This window comes from Spermophilus citellus, assembly GCF_964194105.1.
Source record: "Spermophilus citellus genome assembly, chromosome: 6".
Taxonomy (NCBI): Eukaryota; Metazoa; Chordata; class Mammalia; order Rodentia; family Sciuridae; genus Spermophilus; species Spermophilus citellus.
Window position 1 is genome coordinate 15,289,413 of NC_138187.1, and position 21,821 is coordinate 15,311,233.

At 34.7% G+C, this 21,821-nt stretch overlaps 1 protein-coding gene across 1 annotated transcript in view; it reads left to right on the forward strand.

Annotated features, from left to right (window-relative positions):
• The window catches only part of LOC308652314 (phospholipid-transporting ATPase ABCA3-like), a gene marked incomplete at both ends in the record, with an annotated part of 148,403 nt that overhangs the window by 105,808 nt on the left and 20,774 nt on the right, over nt 1–21,821 (forward strand). Inside the window, 6 exons of the mRNA XM_081300061.1 lie at nt 6,093–6,312; nt 8,964–9,125; nt 9,677–9,864; nt 16,783–16,908; nt 17,157–17,351; nt 21,392–21,579. Coding sequence (XP_081156187.1) covers nt 6,093–6,312; nt 8,964–9,125; nt 9,677–9,864; nt 16,783–16,908; nt 17,157–17,351; nt 21,392–21,579 — 1,079 coding nt within the window. The remainder of the gene's footprint in view (nt 1–6,092; nt 6,313–8,963; nt 9,126–9,676; nt 9,865–16,782; nt 16,909–17,156; nt 17,352–21,391; nt 21,580–21,821) is intronic.

A 21,821-nucleotide genomic window follows, 5' to 3' on the forward strand; every position in this document is an offset into this window, starting at 1 on the left:
GAATGAGACAGGTTGCATCACTATACCAGACCTTAAACTATAACTACAGAGCAATAGTAACAAAAATGGCATGATACTGGTACCAAAATAGACTGGTAGACCAATGGTACAGAATAGAGGACACAGAGACAAACCCACACAATACAGTTAGCTAATATTAGACAAAGGCACCAAAAACATATTGGAGAAAGGATGGCCTCTTCAACAAATGATTCTGGGAAAACTGGAAATCCATAAGTAACAAAATAAGATTAAATCCCTATCTCTCACCATGCACAAAACTCAAACTGGATCAGGGACCTAGGAATTAAACCAGAGACCCTGCACCTAATAGAAGAAAAAGTAGGCCCAAATCTTCATCATGTCAGATAGGCCCTGACTTTCTTAATAATACTCCTATAATGCAAAAAATAAAACTAAGAATAAATGGGATGGATTTAAGTTAAAAAGCAGCTTCTCAGCAAATGAACAATCAACAAGGTGGATAGCCTTCAGAATGGGAGCAACTTTTTACCACATGCCCATAGGGTAGAGCACTAATCTCTAGGGTATATAAAGAACTAAAAAAAATCTTAACACCAAAAAACAAATAATTAACAAATGGGCCAAGGAACTAAACAGACACTTCTCAGAAGATGATATACTATCAATCAATAAATATATGAAAAACTGTTCATCACTCTAGCAATTAGAGAAATACAAATCAAAACTACACTAAGATTTCATCTCACTACAGTCAGAATGGCAACTATTAAGAATACAAATAACAATATGTGTTGGTGAGGATATGGGGAGAAAGTCACACTCATACATTGCTGGTAGCATTGCAAATTGGTGCAACCAATATGGAAAGCAGTATGGAGAATCCTTGGAAAACTTGCAATGGAACCACCATTTGATCCTGCTAACCCACTCCTCAATTTATACCCAAAGGACTTAAAAACAGCAAACTACAGTGATGCAGTCACATCAATATTTATAGCAGCAAAATTCACAATAGCTAAATTGTGAAACCAACCTAAATGCCCTTCAGTAGATGAATGGATAAAGAAACTATGGTATATATACACAATGGATATTACTTAGCATTACAAGAGATAAAATCATGGCATTTGCAGGTAAATGGATGGAGTTGGAGAATATTATGCTAAATGAAGTAAGCCAATCCCAAAAAAACAAATGCCAAATATTTTCTCTGATGTGAGGATGCCGATCCATAATGGGGATGGGGGCAAGCATGGGAGGAATGGAAGAACTTTAGATAGGTCAAAGGGAGGGGGGAGAAGGGAGGGGGCAGGGGTTAGGTAAGTCAGTGAAATGAGATGGGCATCATTACCCCAAGTACATATATGAAGACATGAATAGTGTGACTCTACTTAGTGTACAAAAATTTGTACTCTATATGTATACTATGAATTGAAATGCATTCTGCTCTCATATATAACAAATTGGAATAAATAACTAAATTTTAAATACAAAACTGATGAGCTCTTAGCCAAGCTAAGCAAAAGAGGGGGGAAATGTGAAGTGTTTAAATCAGTTAATGACAAAGGAAATATCCCCACAGATGCTGCTGAAATATAGATGATTATCAGAAACTATTTTGAAAATTTATATTCCAATAACCTAGAAAATCCCAAAGACATCAACAAATTTCTAAAGACCTATGACATACACAATTGAAACAGGAGGATATACAAAATTTAAAAAGTAATGAAATTGAAGAAGCTATCAAAATCCTACCAACAGTGAAAATCCCAGAACCAGATGGATTCTCAGCCGAGTTCGAAAAGACTTTCAAAGAAGAACTTACACCAAAACCCTTCATTCTATGGAGCCAGTATCACCCTGATACCAAAGCAGGCAAAGACACATGAAGGAAAGAAAACTTCAGACCAATATCCTGATGAACATAGATGCAAAAGTTCTTTTAAAAATACGTTCAAATTGAAAAAAAAAAACATTAAAAAAGATAGCGCACCATGATCAAGTGGGTTTCACCCTAGGGATGCAAGTTTGGTTCAACATTCAGAAATCAATAAATGTAATTAATCACAAACAGATTTAAAGACAGGAATCACATGATTATCTTAATAGATACAAAAAAAGCTTTGACAAAATACAGCTTCTATTCATGTTTAAAACACTAGAAAAATGGGGATAGAGGAACATCACTCAACATTGTAAAATTATATGCAACAAACCCAAAGCCAAAATCATTGCGAATGGAGAAAAATAAAACATCTCCACTAAAAACAGAAGCAAGACAGGGATGCCACTTATATTCACCATAGTCCTTGAAACTCTAGCCAGAGTAATTAAGCAAAAGAAGGAAATAAAAGGGATCCAAACAGGAAAAAAGGACTAAAATGATCCCTATTTGTCAATGATATGATTTTATATTTAGAAAACAAAAAAAAAACTCCACTAGAAAACTTCTATAACTCATAAATGAATTCAGTAAAGTAGCAGGATATAAAATTAACACTCATAAATCAATTATGTTCCTATACTCAAATGATAAATCTGCTAAAAGAGAAATTAGGAAAATCCTATTCACAATAGCCTAAAAAAAACAAAACTTGGGAATCAATCTAACAAAAGAGGTGAAGAACCTCTACAATGAAAACTACAGAACACTAAATAAATTGAAGGAGACCATAGAAGATAGAAAGACCTCCAATGTTCTTGGATATGCAGAATTGTCAAGTGACCATACTTCCAAAAGCACTATACAGATTCAATGCAATTCTCATCAAAATTCCAATGACATTGTTGAAATGGAAAAAGTTGTCTTGAAACTCATTTGGAAAAATAAGAGGCCCAGAATACTCAAAACAATCCTTGTTGAGAAAAGCAAACCAGAAGGCATCACCAGACCTTAAATTATACTACAGAGCAATAGTAACAAAAACAGCATGGTATTGGCACTAAAGCAGACTGGTAGACCAATGGTACAGAATAGAGGACACAGAGACTAACCCACAAAATTACAGTTATCTTGCATTAGACAAAGGTGCCAAAAATGTACATGGGAGAAAAGATAGACTCTTCAAGAAATGGTGCTGGGAAAACTGGAAATCCATATATAGTAGAATGAAATCTAACCCCTATCTCTTGCCCTGCACAAAACTCAAAGTTTATAAAAAACCCAGGAATTAGACCAGAAACCCTGAACATACTGGAAGAAAACACTCCAACACTCCAACGCCTCAGATCAGGAATTGACTTCCTTAACAAAATTCCTAAAGCACAAGAAATAAAGTCAAGATTCAATAAACGAGATGGTATCAATTTTTTCTCAGCAAAGAAAACAATCAAGAATGTGAAGGGAGAGCCTAAAAATGGGAGAAAATCTTGGCCACTTGCACCTCAGATAAAGCATTAATCTTCAGGATATATAAAGAACTCTTAACACCAAAAAAAAAAAAATCGCAACTAATCCAGTCAATAAATGGGCAAAGGAAATGAACAAACACTTCACAGAAGAAGAAATACAAATGGTGCCACATCCCCAGCCCTTTTTCATATTTTATTTTGAGACAGGGTCTTGCTAAGATGCTGAGGCTGGTGTTGAACTCACAATCCTCTTGCCTCAGCCTTCCAATCTGCTGGGATAACAGGCATGTGCCTTTTTTTTTTTTTTTTGCCAGCACTGAGGATTGAACTCAGGGGCACTCTACCACTGAGCCACATCCCATTTTTATTTTTTATTTTGAGCTGCCAAAGCTAATATCAAACTTGAAATCCTCCTGCCTCTGCTTTAGAGTTGCTGGGATTACTGATGTGCATCACTATGCCCAGCTTTCTTTATGTACTCTGGATATTATCCTCTTGTTAGAGGTGTAGTTTGAAAAATTTTCTCCTATTCTTTAGGTTGTTTCTTCTCTCTGATGATTATTCCCTTTGCTGTGCAGAAGGTTTTTAGTTTGGGGCAATCCTATTTGTCTATTTTTATTTTGTTTTATGTTTGTTTGGGGTCTTATCCAAAAGGACCCATTTTAAGTTGATTTTTGTCTCTGGTGAGAAATAGGGGTCTACTTTTATTCTTTTGAGTGTGGATATTTATTGAAAAGCAATAAATTTTTCTCCAATGTGAAAAAAAAGAAATACAAATGGCAACCAAATATATGACAAATGTTTAACATCTCTAGCAATTACAGAAATGCAAATTAAACAACATTGAGATTTTATCTCACTCCAGTCAGAATGGCAATTATGAAGAATACAAGTAACAATAAATGTTGACAAGGATGTGGGAAGAGATACATTCATTGGTTGCTAGTCTGGAAAGCAGTATGGAGATTCCATTTGACCCAGTAATCCCACTCCTTGGTATATATCCAAAGGAGTTAAAATCAGCATACTGCAGAGACACAGTCCCATCAATGTTTATAGCAACATAATTCACAATGACTAAACTATGGAGACAACCTAGATGCCCTTCAACAGATGAATGGATAAAGATGTATTGATATCAAATTATTACTCAGCCATAAAGAAGAATGACTTTGACATTTTCCAGTAAATGGATGGATCTGGAGATCATCATGTTAAGTGAAATAAGCCAATCCAAAAAAGAACCCCAAAGGTTGAATATTTGATATGTGGAAGCTAACCCACAATGAGGGGATGAGGAGAATAGAAGTTCAGTGGATTAGACAAAGGGGAATGAAGGGAAGGGAGGGGGATAGGAAAAGGAAAGACAGTGGAATTAATCTGACATAACTTTCCTATGTACATATATGAATACACCACAATGAATACCATTGTACATCCATAAGATTAATTTAAAACAATAATTAAGTATTATTTATAATAATCATAAATAATATAAATTTTATTTATAATAATTATTTATGATATGTTATTTATATTCATAATAAATTATTATAATAATTATATGAGTAAATGGTAGATAGATCAATAGAGGGAAGGGAGCAGGATGTGGGGAAAGGGAAGGGGAAAGAGAGGTACTGGGGTCTGAATTAGAATAAGATATATTCCATGCTTGTATAGTTAGGTCAAAATGGATCCTACTGTTATGTATAACTTTAAAAAAATAAATATAGTCTATCAAGCCTAACCACATTATTGAGGGCATATTTATTGATAAATAAGGCAACAAATAATCAGGTGTACATGAAATGATAATAAGCTCATAGAGATGACTATTTTTAGACATAATTTTGAAAACTGGCACTTGAAATTTATCAAAGCATATAATGCATTTTTTTTTAAAAAAATTGCCAGCCTCACAAAGGGGTTAGACAGCTGAATCAGTATTACAAATTAGTATTGTACATCTCAGTTCTAGAAAGTCTTCAGAGAGCTTTCCTTTTACAAATCATTGCTTCAGCACAGTTATTTTTTACTAAAGTCGTCATTTGCAATTTTTCCCTCCTTCCTGAACTTATTTTTAAGCAAGAACAAAGTAATGATGGGGGGGACAGGTTTCATCCTAAATATCTAATCCATTGTTCTAATATCTGTTTTAAATAATGGCTCTTTTATACTGATTTAAAATACAACATTGCTTTGCTGTATATTAACTAACAATGTGTATTTAGCTATATTTTGTATTATTTATTTTGTTCCTTTGGTATATCTATAAAAGTGCCACTTTACACCAATCTGATTCAATCATATAGTTAAAGAAGGAGAGCCCTGTTTGTTGAGATGGATACAAACTAAAAGACAGTCTAATGTGGGAGGTAATGCTGCAGGAAATCTTCAGAGAAATAATCTACTTCCTGGGTCTTTTTTCCTTCTACGAAAGTTTACTTTGGTTTAATGCAGACATAACTACGTTGGCTTTGATCATGGGCAGGGAGAGGGGGAAGTAAAAATGTTCCAAAGAGAAAAAAACAGAAAGGGATAGTCATTATGCTCATTGGAATATTCTCTGTTGTAGAAATAGTTCTCTTCAGGCTCCTTTTCTAAAGCTTTTTTAAAAAAATGGAAAAATAAATAGTAATCATTAGTCCTGTCATCTCGTGAAGACAGTAAGATGGTTGTTCTCTAAGTGTTCTGCTCTGACTGACTGCCCAGTATCATTTACCTTGCTTTTACCTTTATATTCTATGATCCAGGGAGTATTCAAATACTGTGAAGTGGATGCATTTGTTGTGAATTTCAACTTTCTGGACACAATGTTGATCTTTATGCTATACGGCTGGTGTATTGTTCCTCTCATGTATCTCGGAAGCTTCCTGTTTTCTAGTGGGACTGCTGCCTCCATCAAGCTTACTCTCTTTAATTACATTTCAATTATTTGCAGTATCATTGTTCAGAGTGTACTACAGTTTTATGGTAAGGACTTCACACAATATTTTCCTTTCTTGAGGAAATATGTTAAATAAGTGAGGATGAAATATAAGAGAATAAAACTTCTGAGCACTAAATCTGAAAACTTAACGCTTTTTGGAAATCAGGAAATATTAAGTATGTGTGTGAGAGCTAAGAAATAGAGGAATAGGGGAAGAGAAAAGGAGGAAGAGATAACAAAATCAGACCTACACACGAAGAAGAAAGACCCTAGGGCAACACTCCTTTTTTAAGTGTTTTTTTATTCTTTTTAGTTATACATAACAGTGGAATATATTTTGGCATATTATACATGCATGGAGTATAACTTATTCTATTTAGGATTCTGTTCTTGTGATTATACATGATGTGGAGTTACCCTGGTTGTGTTCAAATACAAGATGAGGAAAATTATGTCTAATTAATTCTACTATCTTTCCTCTTCCCATCTCCCCTCCCTTCCCTTCATTCCCCTTGTCTAATCCATGGGCTCTATTCTTCCCCTTGACAGCCTCCCTTGTTGTGTGTTAGCAGCCACATATCATAGAGAATGTTCAGCCTTTGATTTTGGGAGGTTGGCTTATTTCACTTACTATGATATACACCAGTTCCATCCATTTACCAGCAAATGTCATACTTTCATTCTTTAAGGCTGAGTAATATTCCAATGTGTATACATACCACATTTTCTTTATCCATTCATCCATTGAAGAATGCCTAAGTTGTTTCCATAGCTTGGGTATTGTGAATTGAGCTGCTCTTAACATTGATGTGACTGCATTACTGATATATGCTGATTTTAAGTCCTTTGCATTCAAAACGAGGAGTGGGTTTAAATGGTGGTTTAGGTCAAATGGTGGTTTCGTTTCAAGTTTTCTAAACCATCTCCATACTGCTTTCCATAGCGGTGCACCAATTTGCAGTCCCACCAACAATGTATGAGGGTACCTTTCTCCTCACATCCTTGCCAGCATTTATTATTACTTGTATTCCTGATAATTGCCATTCTGACTGGAATGAAATAAAATCTCAGTGTAGTTTTAATTTGCATTTTTCTAATTGATGGAGATGTTGAACATTTATATATATATTATAGAGAGAGAGAGAGACCATTTGTTTTTCTTTTTTTTTTATTTATTTATTTTTAAAGAGAGAGTGAGAGAGAGGAGAGAGAGAGAGAATTTTTAATATTTATTTTTTAGTTCTCGGCGGACACAACATCTTTGTTGGTAAGTGGTGCTGAGGATCGAACCCGGGCCGCACGCATGCCAGGCGAGTGCCACATCCCCAGCCCCCATTTGTTTTTCTTTTTCTGTGAAGTACTTGTTCAGTTCCTTTGTAGGGCAACATTCTTACCAAAGTCTTCTCTTTTTTTATGATTTTTTTAATTGGTTGTTCACAACATTACAAAGCTCTTGACATATCATATTTCATACATTAGATTGAAGTGGGTTATGAACCCCCAATTTTACCCCAAATGCAGATTGCAGAATCACGTCGGTTACACATCCACAATTTTACATAATGCCCTATTAGTAATTGTTGTATTCTGCTACCTTTCCTATCCCCTACTATCCCCCCTCCCCTCCCATCTTCTCTCTCTACCCCATCTACTGTAATTCATTTCTCTCCTTGTTTATTTTCCCATTCCCCTCACAACCTCTTATATGTAATTTTGTATAGCAATGAGGGTCTCCCTTCATTTCCATGCAATTTCTCTTTTCTCTCCCTTTCCCTCCCATCTCATGTCTCTGTTTAATGTTAATCTTTTCTTCCTACTCTTCCTCCCTGCTGTGTTCATAGTTGCTCTCATTATATCAAAGAAGACATTTGGTATTTGTTTTTTAGGGATTGGCTAGCTTCACTAAGCATAATCTGTTCTAGTGCCATCCATTTCCCTGCAAATTCTATGATTTTGTCATTTTTTATTGCTGCATAGTACTCCATTGTGTATAGATGCCACATTTTTTTTATCCATTCATCTATTGAAGGGCCTCTGGGTTGGTTCCACAGTCTAGCTATTGTGAATTGTGCTGCTATGAACATCGATGTGGCAGTGTCCCTGTAGCATGCTCTTTTAAGGTCTTCAGGGAATAGTCCGAGAAGGGCAATAGCAGGGTCAAATGGTGGTTCCATTCCCAGCTTTCCCAGGAATCTCCAAACTGCTTTCCAAATTGGCCGCACCAATTTGCAGTCCCACCAGCAATGTACAAGTGTACCCTTTTCTCCACATCCTCGCCAGCACTTGTTGTTGTTTGACTTCATAGTGGCTGCCAATCTTACTGGAGTGAGATGGTATCTTAGGGTGGTTTTGATTTGCATTTCTCTGACTGCTAGAGATGGTGAGCATTTTTTCATGTACTTGTTGATTGATTGTATATCCTCCTCTGAGAAGTGTCTGTTCAGGTCCTTGGCCCATTTGTTGATTGGGTTATTTGTTATCTTATTGTCTAATTTCCAAAGTCTTCTCTTGAAAGCTGTAATTGACAAATCTATACCACAGGCTATCAAGGTGGACAAATTTAGCAACTAATTATTAGCCAAGGATCATCTAGTTTGATGTTTGTCTGAGATTGAGTGGCTTAATCACTTGGGAGAAGTTGTTTTGAGAGGATTTATTACTTTCTTATAATTGAAGCTAATCTGTTTAATTACAGAGAATGAGCTATCTTTCTTCAAAAGTATCATAAGTAATGTATTAATGGTGCTTCCTAGTTACAACTTTGCAATGAGTATCAGCAGATATTTTGATGACTATGAAGTGAAAAAACTTTGTGCCAAGAAATTTAAAAGCATCTATCTGGATTGCAATAAATCATGTGAGTATCTGAGGCTCCACAGGTCCCTAAACACAACGTATTCTATTCCAGCCATCTTCACTTAAGCTCAAATTATTGAAGAATTGTGAAACCTCTCCTTCCTCCAATGGAGATAGTCAGGCTTGCTATTTTGAGTGTATTTCTTTATCAAAGTTATTTTCACAGACTAGGGATGGAGGATAGGAAGAAATGAGGCATCAAAATAAAATCCAAAAGAAATTTCATTAATTTACCACAAAATTGATAATGGGTTATTATTAACTAGTTACCTACTATGTGCAAATAGCAGTATGCATATTACTTGAATATGTGGTAAGATTGTCCTATATCAAAAACCGATTTTTAAAAACTAGAGGGAAAATAAATGACAAAAGTAATGTTATAAAAACTATAAATATCAAGGAGGATTAAACAAGATATCAAGATAATTACTTATTTTCCATATTTTATAATTTACTTCATGTAACTTATAAATTATTTTCTACTGTTTGGCATCATCTTAGACTTCATATTAGTTTTTAAAGTAAGGCTATCTTTTTTATCATCCTCAGTTATTCAGAACAGTATCTATAGTTTTGGAGAACACGGGATTGCAAAGTTTCTGATTACACTGGCTGTCATGGGTTTAGTTTTCCTCCTCTTGCTTTTTTCTCTGGAGACTGCATTCTGGAGCCTGAAGAACTTTGTTTTTCATAACATTATTTTTAATTTCTTCAGTGTATTCACAAGATTGAAGACGGTGAGTAACTAACATGGACTTTAAATACAACACACACAAAAAAGTTCAACATAGGCCAGAATGTATGAAATTATGTATACCTATCTCAATTATCTCATAAAGAAAATATCGTTTAATTATATGGAACTCATTAGAATTGTAAGCCTCTTATCTTAGTTTGAGTTTTAAATTACTAAACTGAATCCTTTACCTTCAAGGAAATAAGTTATTTATCATGTATCAACTTTGACAGAAATTATTGTCTTACTCATGCACTATCTTTTATATGTATGTGGTTGTGACTATAGAATCAACTTATTTAAAACTGAGTAAGATTGTTAGGCTTCATAACCTCCACCAGTCAAATTATTTTTAAAATATTAATTATTGCTTTAGGTATTACTCTTAATTTTACATAACCTCAGGATTTTGACCAGGATTTTTCCCAAGTCATGCTCGTGACCCATTCATTCAATTATTGAATATTTATTGCTGTATTCTTGAGTATCTCTGGAGGAAGTCAGCCATTGGTTTTCAATACACATGTCTCTTTGTAACTTCTCATTCATCCCTAGATGTTATACCAAGATGGTTCTGGGTCTTGGCCATAAACTTCTAATAGTCTTCATATCCCTAATATTTTAGAAGGCAGAATACCTTAAAGCCATAATGACCTCTTCTACCACCTTGAATTCTGAATAATATGCTAGCTTTTACCCAGAGTTTAGTTGCATATTATGTGTTGTTTGTTATTACCTAAACTACAAACTGACCAAAAGTCCTGTGCTATCTAATGTTACAAGTTTTACTACTATAGTGAGAAGATGCATGGTCCGAAAAATACCAACAAAAAGAAATTTTAAATTTTTGTTCAACAGAAAAGAGGAAGGGGTTTTTACTAATGACTAGGATTGAACAGGGGAGTGTTATCTCCAGATTTTTTCCTTCATTAAGTTTTCTTAAATTGAATAATAATCTCTGGGCCAAATCACCCTTCCAGTACGGAAAAAAGGGAGTATAATGCAGAGAGATTTCATGAGAATATTTTGAGAATATTTGGCTTCTGAATTCTTGAATTTGTCATTGCTCCTGAACAACAATTTCAATATATTGAAAGAACAGGGCCAGACCGAGGTGTGTGTGTGTGTGTGTGTGTGAGAGAGAGAGAGAGAGAGAGAGAGAGAGAGAGAGAGAGAGAGAGAGAGAGGAGAAGAGGAAGAAGAGAAATATTTAGGTCAAGGTCTGAAATTTTATGTGGAAAAATCTAATGAACTAGTCTGGTTAGTCTTGGAATCCTAAACTCCAAGTAAACTAAATTTCTTAGGCTCTTTAAGCCAAAACTCCAATATGTTTTCCATACATTTCAAAATGAGAAAATATAGTTCATCAACCATAAAAAGTGAAAAATAATGATATAGAGTTCTTGGTTGATAAATCTTTCAGTACCACTAACTTTTAGACTCCATTGTTTCTATACTATGGAAAGCTAATTTCATGCCTATAAGGAGTCATTTTTCTCTAAGCACTTTCAAAATTTTTCTTTGCCCTTGATTTTGAATAGTTTTACTTTTATATGACTAATGTAGATCTTTTATGTAAATTTGGAATTCATATAAATTCTTGGATGCATAAAGTAATGTTTTTCATCAAATTTTGGAAACTTTAGCCCATTATTTCTCCAAGTGTTTTTATTACAAATGAGACAAAAATAGACTTCATTCAGTGAAAAAGATGAAATATCTGTAAAATTCACAGTAAACAGCACATAAAAACACTCAAAAAATTTTGGTTTCAGTGGGAGCACTGTTACTGCTTATTAACATCTTCATTTTTCACTTCCTCCACTGCTCAAATACATTCAGTGTTCTCTCTCTCAGTAAATAACACCATCATCTATATATTTGCTTAACAGAATAATCTGGGACTTGTCTTTACTCCTTTTTACTTGCCCTATTGCCAATCTAATCTTTAATTAAAATCTCTGTACAGATTCTTCACTTGTTTCAAAAGGAGTTCTTGGCACTTTATCCTAGGAGTGAACATATTCACTGATGGAAGCTAGATATGTCTGAGAAAGTAAAGGGATTGAATGCACTGTCCAGATCCCCCTTCAATGAATGAGCTGCTGCCTAGCTTCCAAGAGTACTAACTTTGATCTGCTTTTAGCCATCATACTTTTCATGGATGATTTCAGCTGCAGAGAGCCTCAAGGTGACACCTCTTCTTCAGTAGTACACATCCACTTACTGATGCAAGTATAAAATATTTGGTCATCTTTGTGCCAGCTGATTAATTCAGAGCTTCCATGGGGTCTACTGTCGGTGCCATCTGACCTGCATCAAAGCTTGACTTCTTCCGCTGCCTACTCCTGATTCCTTTCTCTCTCTTCTACAAGTATTGGTTCCTGGGGAACCACATTGAAAGTCAAGTGTGAAAGAGAAAGGATCTATTTGGTAGTATATAATAAGACTTTCATTTCTTGAAATGGAAGGGCAGAGAAAAATGAGTAAGAGGATCAAAGCCTAACTTTCAGATTAGATAAACTCCATGAAAGTCCAACTCTCAACCAAGGCAGGTCTGCTTGCCAGATTATAGCTGTTGTTGAAAAAGAATGGAACCCTGATACATGGGATAGGAATATCTAAGTTGATCCAGAAATCTCAAATCCCAAATCCTCCTGTCTGAGTCTACCAAAGTGGCCTACTAATCTCTGTTAAGAATTGAATATGATATGTCAAGAGCTTTGTAATGTTGTGAACAACCAATAAAAAAAAAAGAATTAGCTCTCCCAACTTTTTGCAGCTGCTTCTCTGACAGGAAATTAATATATAAAGAACTCAAAAAAAAAAACAGACAACAATGAGCAAAAGAACTAAACAGAAACTTGTCAAAAGAAGAAATACAAATGGCCAACAAATACATGAAAAAAATGTTTAACATCTCCAGCAATTAGGGAAATACAAATCAAAACTAAATTTCATCTCACCATAGTCAGAATGGCAATTATCAAGAACACAAATAAATGCTGGTGAGGATGTGAGGAAAAAGATACTCTAATACATTGTTGGTGGGACTGAAAATTAGTAAAACCACTCTGGAAAGGAGTATGGAGATTTCTCAAAAAACTATAGAAATGTATCCACCATATAACCCAGCTATCCCACTCATCTGTATTTAGCCAAAAGAACTAAAACCAGCATAGCGTGGTGGTATAGCCACTTCATTGTTTTTAAAACACAATTCATAGTAGCCAAATTATGGAATCAGCCCAGATGCCTGTCAATGCATGAATGAATAAAGAAAATGTAGTATATATACACAATGGAGTTTTACTTAGTGATGAAATAATGGAAATGAGGCTGGGAAAACTGGAAATCCATATGTAGTAAAATGAAATTAAGCCCCTATCTCTCACTCTGCACAAAACTCAACTCAAAGTGGATCAAGGGCTTAGGCATTACACCAGAGACACTGTGTCTAATAAAAGAAAAAGTAGGCCCAAATCTATATCATGTTGGCTGAGGAACCAACTTCCTTAACAAGAAGTAAAATGAAGAATCAAAAAATGGGTGGAAGGGGAGGGAAGGAGAATGGGGGAAAGGAAGAACAGCAGAATAAAATATACATTATTATTGCTGTATGTGTATACGTGACTGCATGACCAATGTGATTCTGCAACCTGTACACTCAGAAAAATGAGAAATTATACCCCATGTGATTCAAATGTATGATATGTCAAGATCATTGTACTTTCATGAGTATCTAATTAAAACAAATTTAAAAAATAAAAAATAAATGGGTGGAATCAAACTAAAATGTTTTTCTCAGCTTTCCCCTCACTTTCTTTCTCAAGAAAGTGAGGGGAAAGCCTACAGAATAGGAAAAGAAATCTTTGTTACCTGCACCTAAAATAGAGCATTAATCTCCAGGATATATAAAGAACTCAAAAAAAACAAATAACCCAATCAATAAATGAGCAGGAACTGAACAAGCACTTCAGAGAAGAAGAAATAGAGTCAACCAAAAATGAAAAAAATGTTCACTATCTCTAGCCCTTAGAGAAATGCAAATTAAAACTACACTGAGATTTCATCACACTCCAGTCAGAATGGTAATTATTAAGAATACAAGTTATTAAGAATTATAAATTATTAAGAATACAATACAGCTGGCCATGATAGTGCATGCCTGTAATCCCAGCAGTTTGGGAGGTTCAGTCAGGAGAATCCCAAATTCAAGACCAGCCTCAGCAAATTATCGGGACCTTAAGCAAATCAGTGAGACCCTGTCTCTAAATAAAATACAAAAAAGGGCTGGGGATATGGCTGAGTGGTTAAGTGTCCCTGGGTTCAATCCCCAGTACAAAAAAAGAAAAAGAATACAAGTAATAATAAATGTTGGCAAGGATGTGGGGAAAGAAGTACATTCATACATTACTGGTGGGACTGCAAATTTGTGCAACCACTCTGGAAAGCAGTATGGAGATTCCTCTGAAAACTCAGAATGGAACCACCATTTGACCCAATTATCACAATAGCTAAAATATGGAACCAACTTACATATCCTTCAACTGATGAATGGATAAAGAAAATGTGAGATATATATATATATATATATATATATCAGCCATAAAGAAGAATGAAATTATGGAATTTGCCAGTAAATGGATGATATCATGCTAAGTTAAATAAACCAATCCCCAAAAAACCAAAGGCAGAATGTTCTCTCTGATAATGAAGATGCTAACTCACAAAAAAAAAGGGAGGATAGGGAAGAATAGAAGTATTTTGGATTAGACAAAGGTAATGAAAGGAAGGAAGGAGAATGGGAATAGGAAAGATATAGAATGAATGGGACATTACTTTCCTATGTGCATATATGGTTACATGACCAATATAATTTGATATTATGTACAACCAGAAGAATGAGAAGTTATATTCCATATATTTATATCAAAATACATTTTATTGTCGTGTGTAACTAATAATAATAAATTTTTTAAAAAATTTAAAGAATGAAATAATGCTATTTGCCAGTAAATGAAGTGGATGGAACTGGAGACTATCATGCGAAGTGAAATAAGCCAGACACCGAAGGTCAAGGGTTGAATGGTTTCTCTCATATGTAGAAGTTGTAGCAAAATAAGGGACATAAGGAGGTGGAGAAGGGAATTGAATATCATAAAGATGTGTGGAATATCAGAAGATTGAGAGGGAAGGAGGAATAATGGTAAAGGGGAAACATGGAACAAATTTAACAAAATTATGTTATGTGCATATATAAATGTACCACCTCTATAAGTAGAAAGTACCAAGAAGAACCCAACCAGAAAAAAGAATTAGCTCTCCCTCCTCAGGGAGGAGTTGGTAATTATTCCATCAGTAATCCATAGAACATAAGACAGAAAAATCAGTAAAACACCATCAACTAACTATATTTAATTGGGGCACATCACCCGGAAGAGCAGTGCACATCAATATTCACCAAAAGAAATCATTAACAAGAAAATTGAAATAACACAGAATATTTTTTCTAGTCATTATTAAACTAAAATCAATAGTAGAAATATCTTCAAACACTGGGCAGTTTATCAACACTCTTCTCTATAACTCTTCAAAGAGAAAGTCATGGGCTGGGGATGTAGCTCAGTGGTAGAGCACTTGCCTGGCACGGGCAAGGCCTTGGATCCCTAGCCCTGGAGGGAAAAAAAGTTACAGAGGACATTTAAAAGTTTTCCAAACTGAAATGAAAATAGGAATAGGAAATATCAAAATGTGTAACATGTACCTTAAGTAGTGTTTTAATGGAAATTTATGCCATTAAATGCTTATGTTAGAAGTGAAGAAAGTTCTCAAATCAATAATTGAAGCTAACCCAAATAAACTTCAGAGAAAAAGAGTAAAATACATTCAGAGCAAGAAGTAAATAAACAAGAAATAAATAAAACTCCAAACAAAAAAGAAGAAAAATTAGTGAAAATAACCAAAGGCTAATTCATTGAAAGTTTTTATTACAATTGATAAACCTCTACCAGAGTAATCATGAAAAAAAAAGACATGTCTTACCAATATCTGAACAAATGAGAGGATGTCATGTGTAACTAAAAGCTAATAACAGCTAATAAAAGCTACTCTTAAGTTTGACACTTTTGATGAAATTAAATACTTCCTAAAAAGGCACAACTACAAAAACTCAAGAAGAACTAAAGTAACCGAATCATCCTATTTCAATAAAAGACTGAAAACAAAGCACAAATTCCCATTATCACCTCTCCTATATAACTGATTTTGAGATTAGAAACTTGATTGGGGGCTATCTTTTCACTCCTTTGGTTAGCATGTTTACTGAACTGAACATATTCTCCTGCTCCATTTCTCCTTAATCAGTACTCTTAAAAGAACACTTTACACAAAAATTTGCAATTCAAACCACAAAATTTTGCCCAAACAGTAAAAATGACTCTTCATAGAATAGAGAATATTGTTTCATTCCTACATGTCTTTTGCAAAGCTTCTGGCTGATTTTTATATGAATTAGTCAGATGTGTAATATGAATTGTAATGCATTCTGCTGTCATATATAACAAATTTTTTAAAAAAAGAAGCAGTTCCTCAAAATAAAGGTCAATCTCTCCCCTTTTGGGATCTTGAATGTATATTTAATTGCAACAAATCATACCAGACAATAATACTGTGGCTTCTTTTTTTCCATGAAGTATTCATATTATTGGCAAGAATATATGGCTTATTCATAGCTGTACAAAATCCTTCATGACCGTTTCCAAAATGAAGCAAATAAAGGATATATTTGTGATAGGAAAGCCCTTAGAAATTATTCAAACCTTTTCTGACATCTCAAATTAGTTTTCTTAAAGCTGCTAAATTTAAACCAGTTATCTAAGAAGTATCCATAAATATAATCCTTGTCTTAAAAATACAGGCTATAGTACCTAACCAAGGAACCAAGGAACAAGAGGATGAAGCTGTAATAAAAGAAAAAAACAAAGTCCTGGAACTGCTTCGTACCTTTCAGACTAACCCAGTGCTGCTTAACAAAGTTACCAAGGTAATGTCATCAATGGTCAGCATTGCCCTGAGGTTTACACATTTTCCCTGCCAAGAATTTACTGGTGGTAATACTAATTAATTATAGTTCTTTGGGATCTATGTACGGTTTAGTAACATAGAGGACTGAAAGAAGAAGAGTTCTTGTGAAACAAAAATGTCCACAGGTAGCAATCCATAGATCTGAGTTATGGTTGTGGTTGACCCATAATGAATGCCTCAGTACATTGTTTTTTTTAATTTTCTCAGATTTATTATAAGTGTCCAGTTGTACAAGCTGTAAGAAATATCTCCCTTGTAGTCAAAAAGTCAGAGTGCTTTGGATTGCTTGGATTGAATGGAGCTGGGAAAACCACTATATTCAAAATGATAACTGGAGAGGAAACCATCACCTCTGGAGTTGTTTTAATTGATGGCAATAGTGTCACTGAAAATATCAGAAAGGTATTTCTCTTCTTCATCACTCACTTAATGGCTGGAAAGTGGAGGGAACCAGGAAAGTAGGTGGGGGACATGGAATGGAAACTGAGAGCACTGATCTATAAATTCTCTTTTCTCAAAAGTAACAGTGAACAGTAACACTGTCTAAAGACAGTGATAGGCATGATAACATTGAGTTTGAGGAAAGGCAAGAGTTCTGGCTGGAGCAAAATTTAAATATCCATAATTAGGTCAAATTGGAAACAAGAAGATCAGTAATGGCATTTAATCTGCTGACATTAGGATCTGAAACAAAACAGCAATTAGAAAAATATGTTGTGAAAGATAGCATGAGAGTAGAATTGACAGGATCATCTGGGTTATTAAAAAAAGGTTTCTATCTTGAGCTAGCCAATACATGAAAGTCCATTCACCAAATTAGCAAACACAGAAGATGAGTGTGTTTGGAGAATATGTTGACTTTAATGTGCCTATGCCACATCCATATGGGAGACTGTAGAACAGACAGTTGGAACATGTGATAGTAAATTGATATGAATTTGGAATTCATCAAAGTTCTTATGAGATTTAAATTGAAAGTAGATGAGATAATATATCAGGAGTGTGTATAATAGAAGAAAGATACGGACTTAATCCTGAGAATTATCAACAATTCTAAGATATGGAGAGGAAGGACAATTGGAGAAAACTCAGGAAGAAGAGGGAGTTAGGAGGAAAATCTGGATGGTTTTTATCATTGAAGCCAGGTGAGGCAAGAAAATTTTAAGAAAGTAATGAACTTAAGATCCTACACATAAAGACCTAAAAAGTGTCCTCTGGACATCACTGAATCAGTGGGATGACAAATAGACAAATGAGGATGGGGAAATAATGAGCATGCACCAGATTTGGAGGAAAACAAATTGTAACTTTTAGCAACTAGAACATATTTACGTAAGTGGAAAAGTACAGTAAAAAGAATTTTAAAACACTAGGGGGCACAAATCAAAACAATGTAAAAAGGTATACAAGTAAAAAGTTATGAGTCTCCTTCCAACCTTTGTTGGACTCATTTCTTCCTAAGCCCACATGAAAAAGTAACCAGTTTATTATTCTACAATATTTATGTATATACAGTCAACTTTATAAATTTTCCATTTTGTTACACATAAGGTAGTATGCTATGTGTAATCTTCTTGCCAACTTGCTTTCCATATATGATTATATAAATATGCACTATGCCAGCAATGTTTGAGTTGCCTGTTTCCCTATGTGACCTGTCTGTTGAAATTTTCCTAGTCTGACAGGTTTATAAAAATGGCATTTGAGCATAGTTTCCCTTTTCTTATCACTGGAACATATAAGAGATGTCACTGGAAAAATAAAAGCAGCAGTCACTCATGTTAGTCTGGAAAGAGTTGTTTGGCTATTTTTGCAATTGCAGAATATCCTTTTTCCTGTCTCATTTCAGACACAGTCATAGAGTGGCCATGTTCATATCTTGTTCTACACAGTTTAGAAATTGCTATAATTGTTGCTTATAGTCTATGAGAATTATGTATATTCAGCCTAGTACAGTTTATGTGTCCTAAATATATTTCATGTTAAGAAATTAGTCATTTAGGGCTGGGGTTGTAGCTTGGTGGCAGAGCGTTTGCCTTGCACCACATAAAAATAAATAAAGATATTGTGTCCATCTACAACTAAAAAATGCTTTTAAAGTAATAAAAAAAAAGAAATTAGCCATTTATTTTCATTTTTGACTGTTTGAAAGAAAAATGGTTATTAAATTTTGTCAAAAGCTCTTTTATCACCTATGGAAGAGATATGATTTTTCTCCTTACATCTACTTATAGGAGGAAAATTTGTGTAAATTTTCTAATATTAATCCATTTTTACCCTGGAATAAGTTCCCATTTGCTGGGGCTGGGGATGTAGCTCAAGCGGTAGCGCGCTCGCCTGGCATGTGTGCGGCCGGGTTCGATCCTCAGCACCACATACAAAGATGTTGTGTCCGCCGAAAACTAAAAAAAAATAAATATTAAAAATTCTCTCTCTCTCTCTCTCTCTCTTTCTTTAAAAAAAAAAAGTTCCCATTTGCTCATGGATATACTATTTTCAGGACTCTGCTGTATTTCTGTGTAGTCCCCACCACCACCGCCAACCTTAAAGAATTTCTATCATTCTTCAGAACTCCTTGCTTTTAGGTTTGGATTTTTTTTCTGTTTTCTTATTTTTCTGGGAAAGCTTTCCTTAATTTTTTCATGATACCAACATTCAAATGTCATCATTCTTTTCTCTTAAAAAATGTTTATACCCCTTATAAAATTATCTGGAACTGGTGCTTTGCTTTTGTTCAATTTTATATTATTTTGAGTGTATCGACAATGTTGTTTCTTCAATGGAAATTGTGAATATTTTAATGTTATTTGTTGTTGTTTGTTTGTTTGTACTGAGATGCTTAACCACTGATCCAGATCCCCAGCCCTTTTCATTTTATTTTTTTTTTGAGACAGGGTTTTGCTAAGCTGCTTATGGCCTCACTAAGTTGCCGACACTTGTTTTGAACTTGAAATCCTCCTGCCTCAGCCTCCAGAGTCTCTAGGATTAAAGACATGTGCAACTGTGCCTGGCTTAGTTTTCTATTTTTTGTCCCTGAGATTGAATTTATTGATTTCTATGTAACTAGAAATTTATCAGTTCCATTAAGGATTTAAATTTTATTACTTGGAATAGAGTCAATATTACTTTGTGACTATTTCCCATTAATCATTTCTTTTCGTGGTGAAATCCTATCAAGTTTACAGGGTTATTCTCTCACCTCTACTCTGATATTAATCCTATCCAGTGTTTTCATTTCATATTGCAGTTTTCCATTAGAAATTTCCATTTTGTTTTTTACTGGGGGAGGGGGTGTATGTGTGTGTTTGGCTGGGAATCAAACCCAGGGCTTCACACATGCTAAGCATTCTACTGAACTATACCCCCATTCATTCCATATCATTCTTTATGATAAATTCTATTTCTGCATTGTTGGCCTATTTTTTCCTATTACAAGCATTTTACTCATTTCCTTTACTTCATTGAACATAGTTATAAATAAGAGTTTCTTCAAAAGTCGTTTCTGCTTATTCTAGTAACTTGCGTAGTTTGGGATCAGTTCTCGTTATTCTGTTTTCTCTGAAGCATGGATGATGTTTGCTCATTTCATTTGTGAGTTAATGTTGACCTTGTGAATTCACGGGACCTTGTGAATAATGTATTTTTTCATTTTGCTACAGTTCTTCAAAGAGTTTTAAGTATTCAACAAGCATTTAGTGTGGCTAAACTATAAACTTTATCTATTCCATGTTAGTCATAAGCTAATAGCTCAGCCCAATTCTCTTAGCATTAACTTGGCTAAATGTAAATACATATAACTGTATACTTTAAATATAATATTTATTCGCATACCTACTGTATTAATGAGCTTTTCATTGCTGTAACCAAAATTCTGGACAAGAACAGGTTAGAAGAGGAAAAGTTTGCTTGGGCTCATGGCTTCAGAGGTTTCATTCGTTTTTTTGGCCAACTCCATTGTTCTGGACCTGAGGTGAGGCAGAATGTCATGGTGAAAGAAAGCTGCTCAGCTCATGACAGTAAGCAGAGAGAAAGCACAAGGATCCAGGGACAAAATATATATATAATCCCCCATGGATTGATCTACTGATTAGGTTACAGCTCTAATAATCTAATCATTTTACTTCCTGTATTAACACATGACTTTTTTGGGAGGATACCTCATATCCAAACCAAACATGATTTATAATTACTTGGTCTGAAAGAAGTTACTTAGATATTACTGGAAGTGAAATCTTATATATTACTTTAATGTATAAGAATAGCTATTTCCTATTCAAATAGGGAACTTCATCTAACAAATGAAAATTTACCTTGGGCACATAGTAGTCATCCTTGTGGGAGTTCTAGGGTATTAAACCCTTTTAGTATCGTGAGTAGTGTATTTTATTCACATGAAGTATATGTTCATGGAATAGTTGACATGAATCCATTGCTTGATTCAGATTAGGTCAAGAATTGGCTATGGTCCTCAGTCTGATTCTGTGCTGAACCACATGACAGGTCGAGAATTGCTGATCATGTATGCCAGGCTTTGGGGGGTTCCAGAGTCAGTAATTTACAAGTACGTAGAAGCCTTTTTATGTTCAGTGCACCTGGAACCACTTGCTGACAACGTTGTCTACACATACAGGTGAGACTTTATGCTATTACAGTTAATAAGCTCCTATCCTCTGCTTCTACATTTTAGAAGGAATGTCTGAAAACTCAACTTACACCCCTCTGACACAAAGGGGCATTGACTGTGAAATAACCTAATGTCTTGTTAGGGCTTAGATATCAGGAATACAGCAGATCCCACTTACATGAGGTTAACCCTTTGTGGACATGAACTGTAACCTCTGCCTTCAAAAAAAAAGGAGCACATTTATTCCT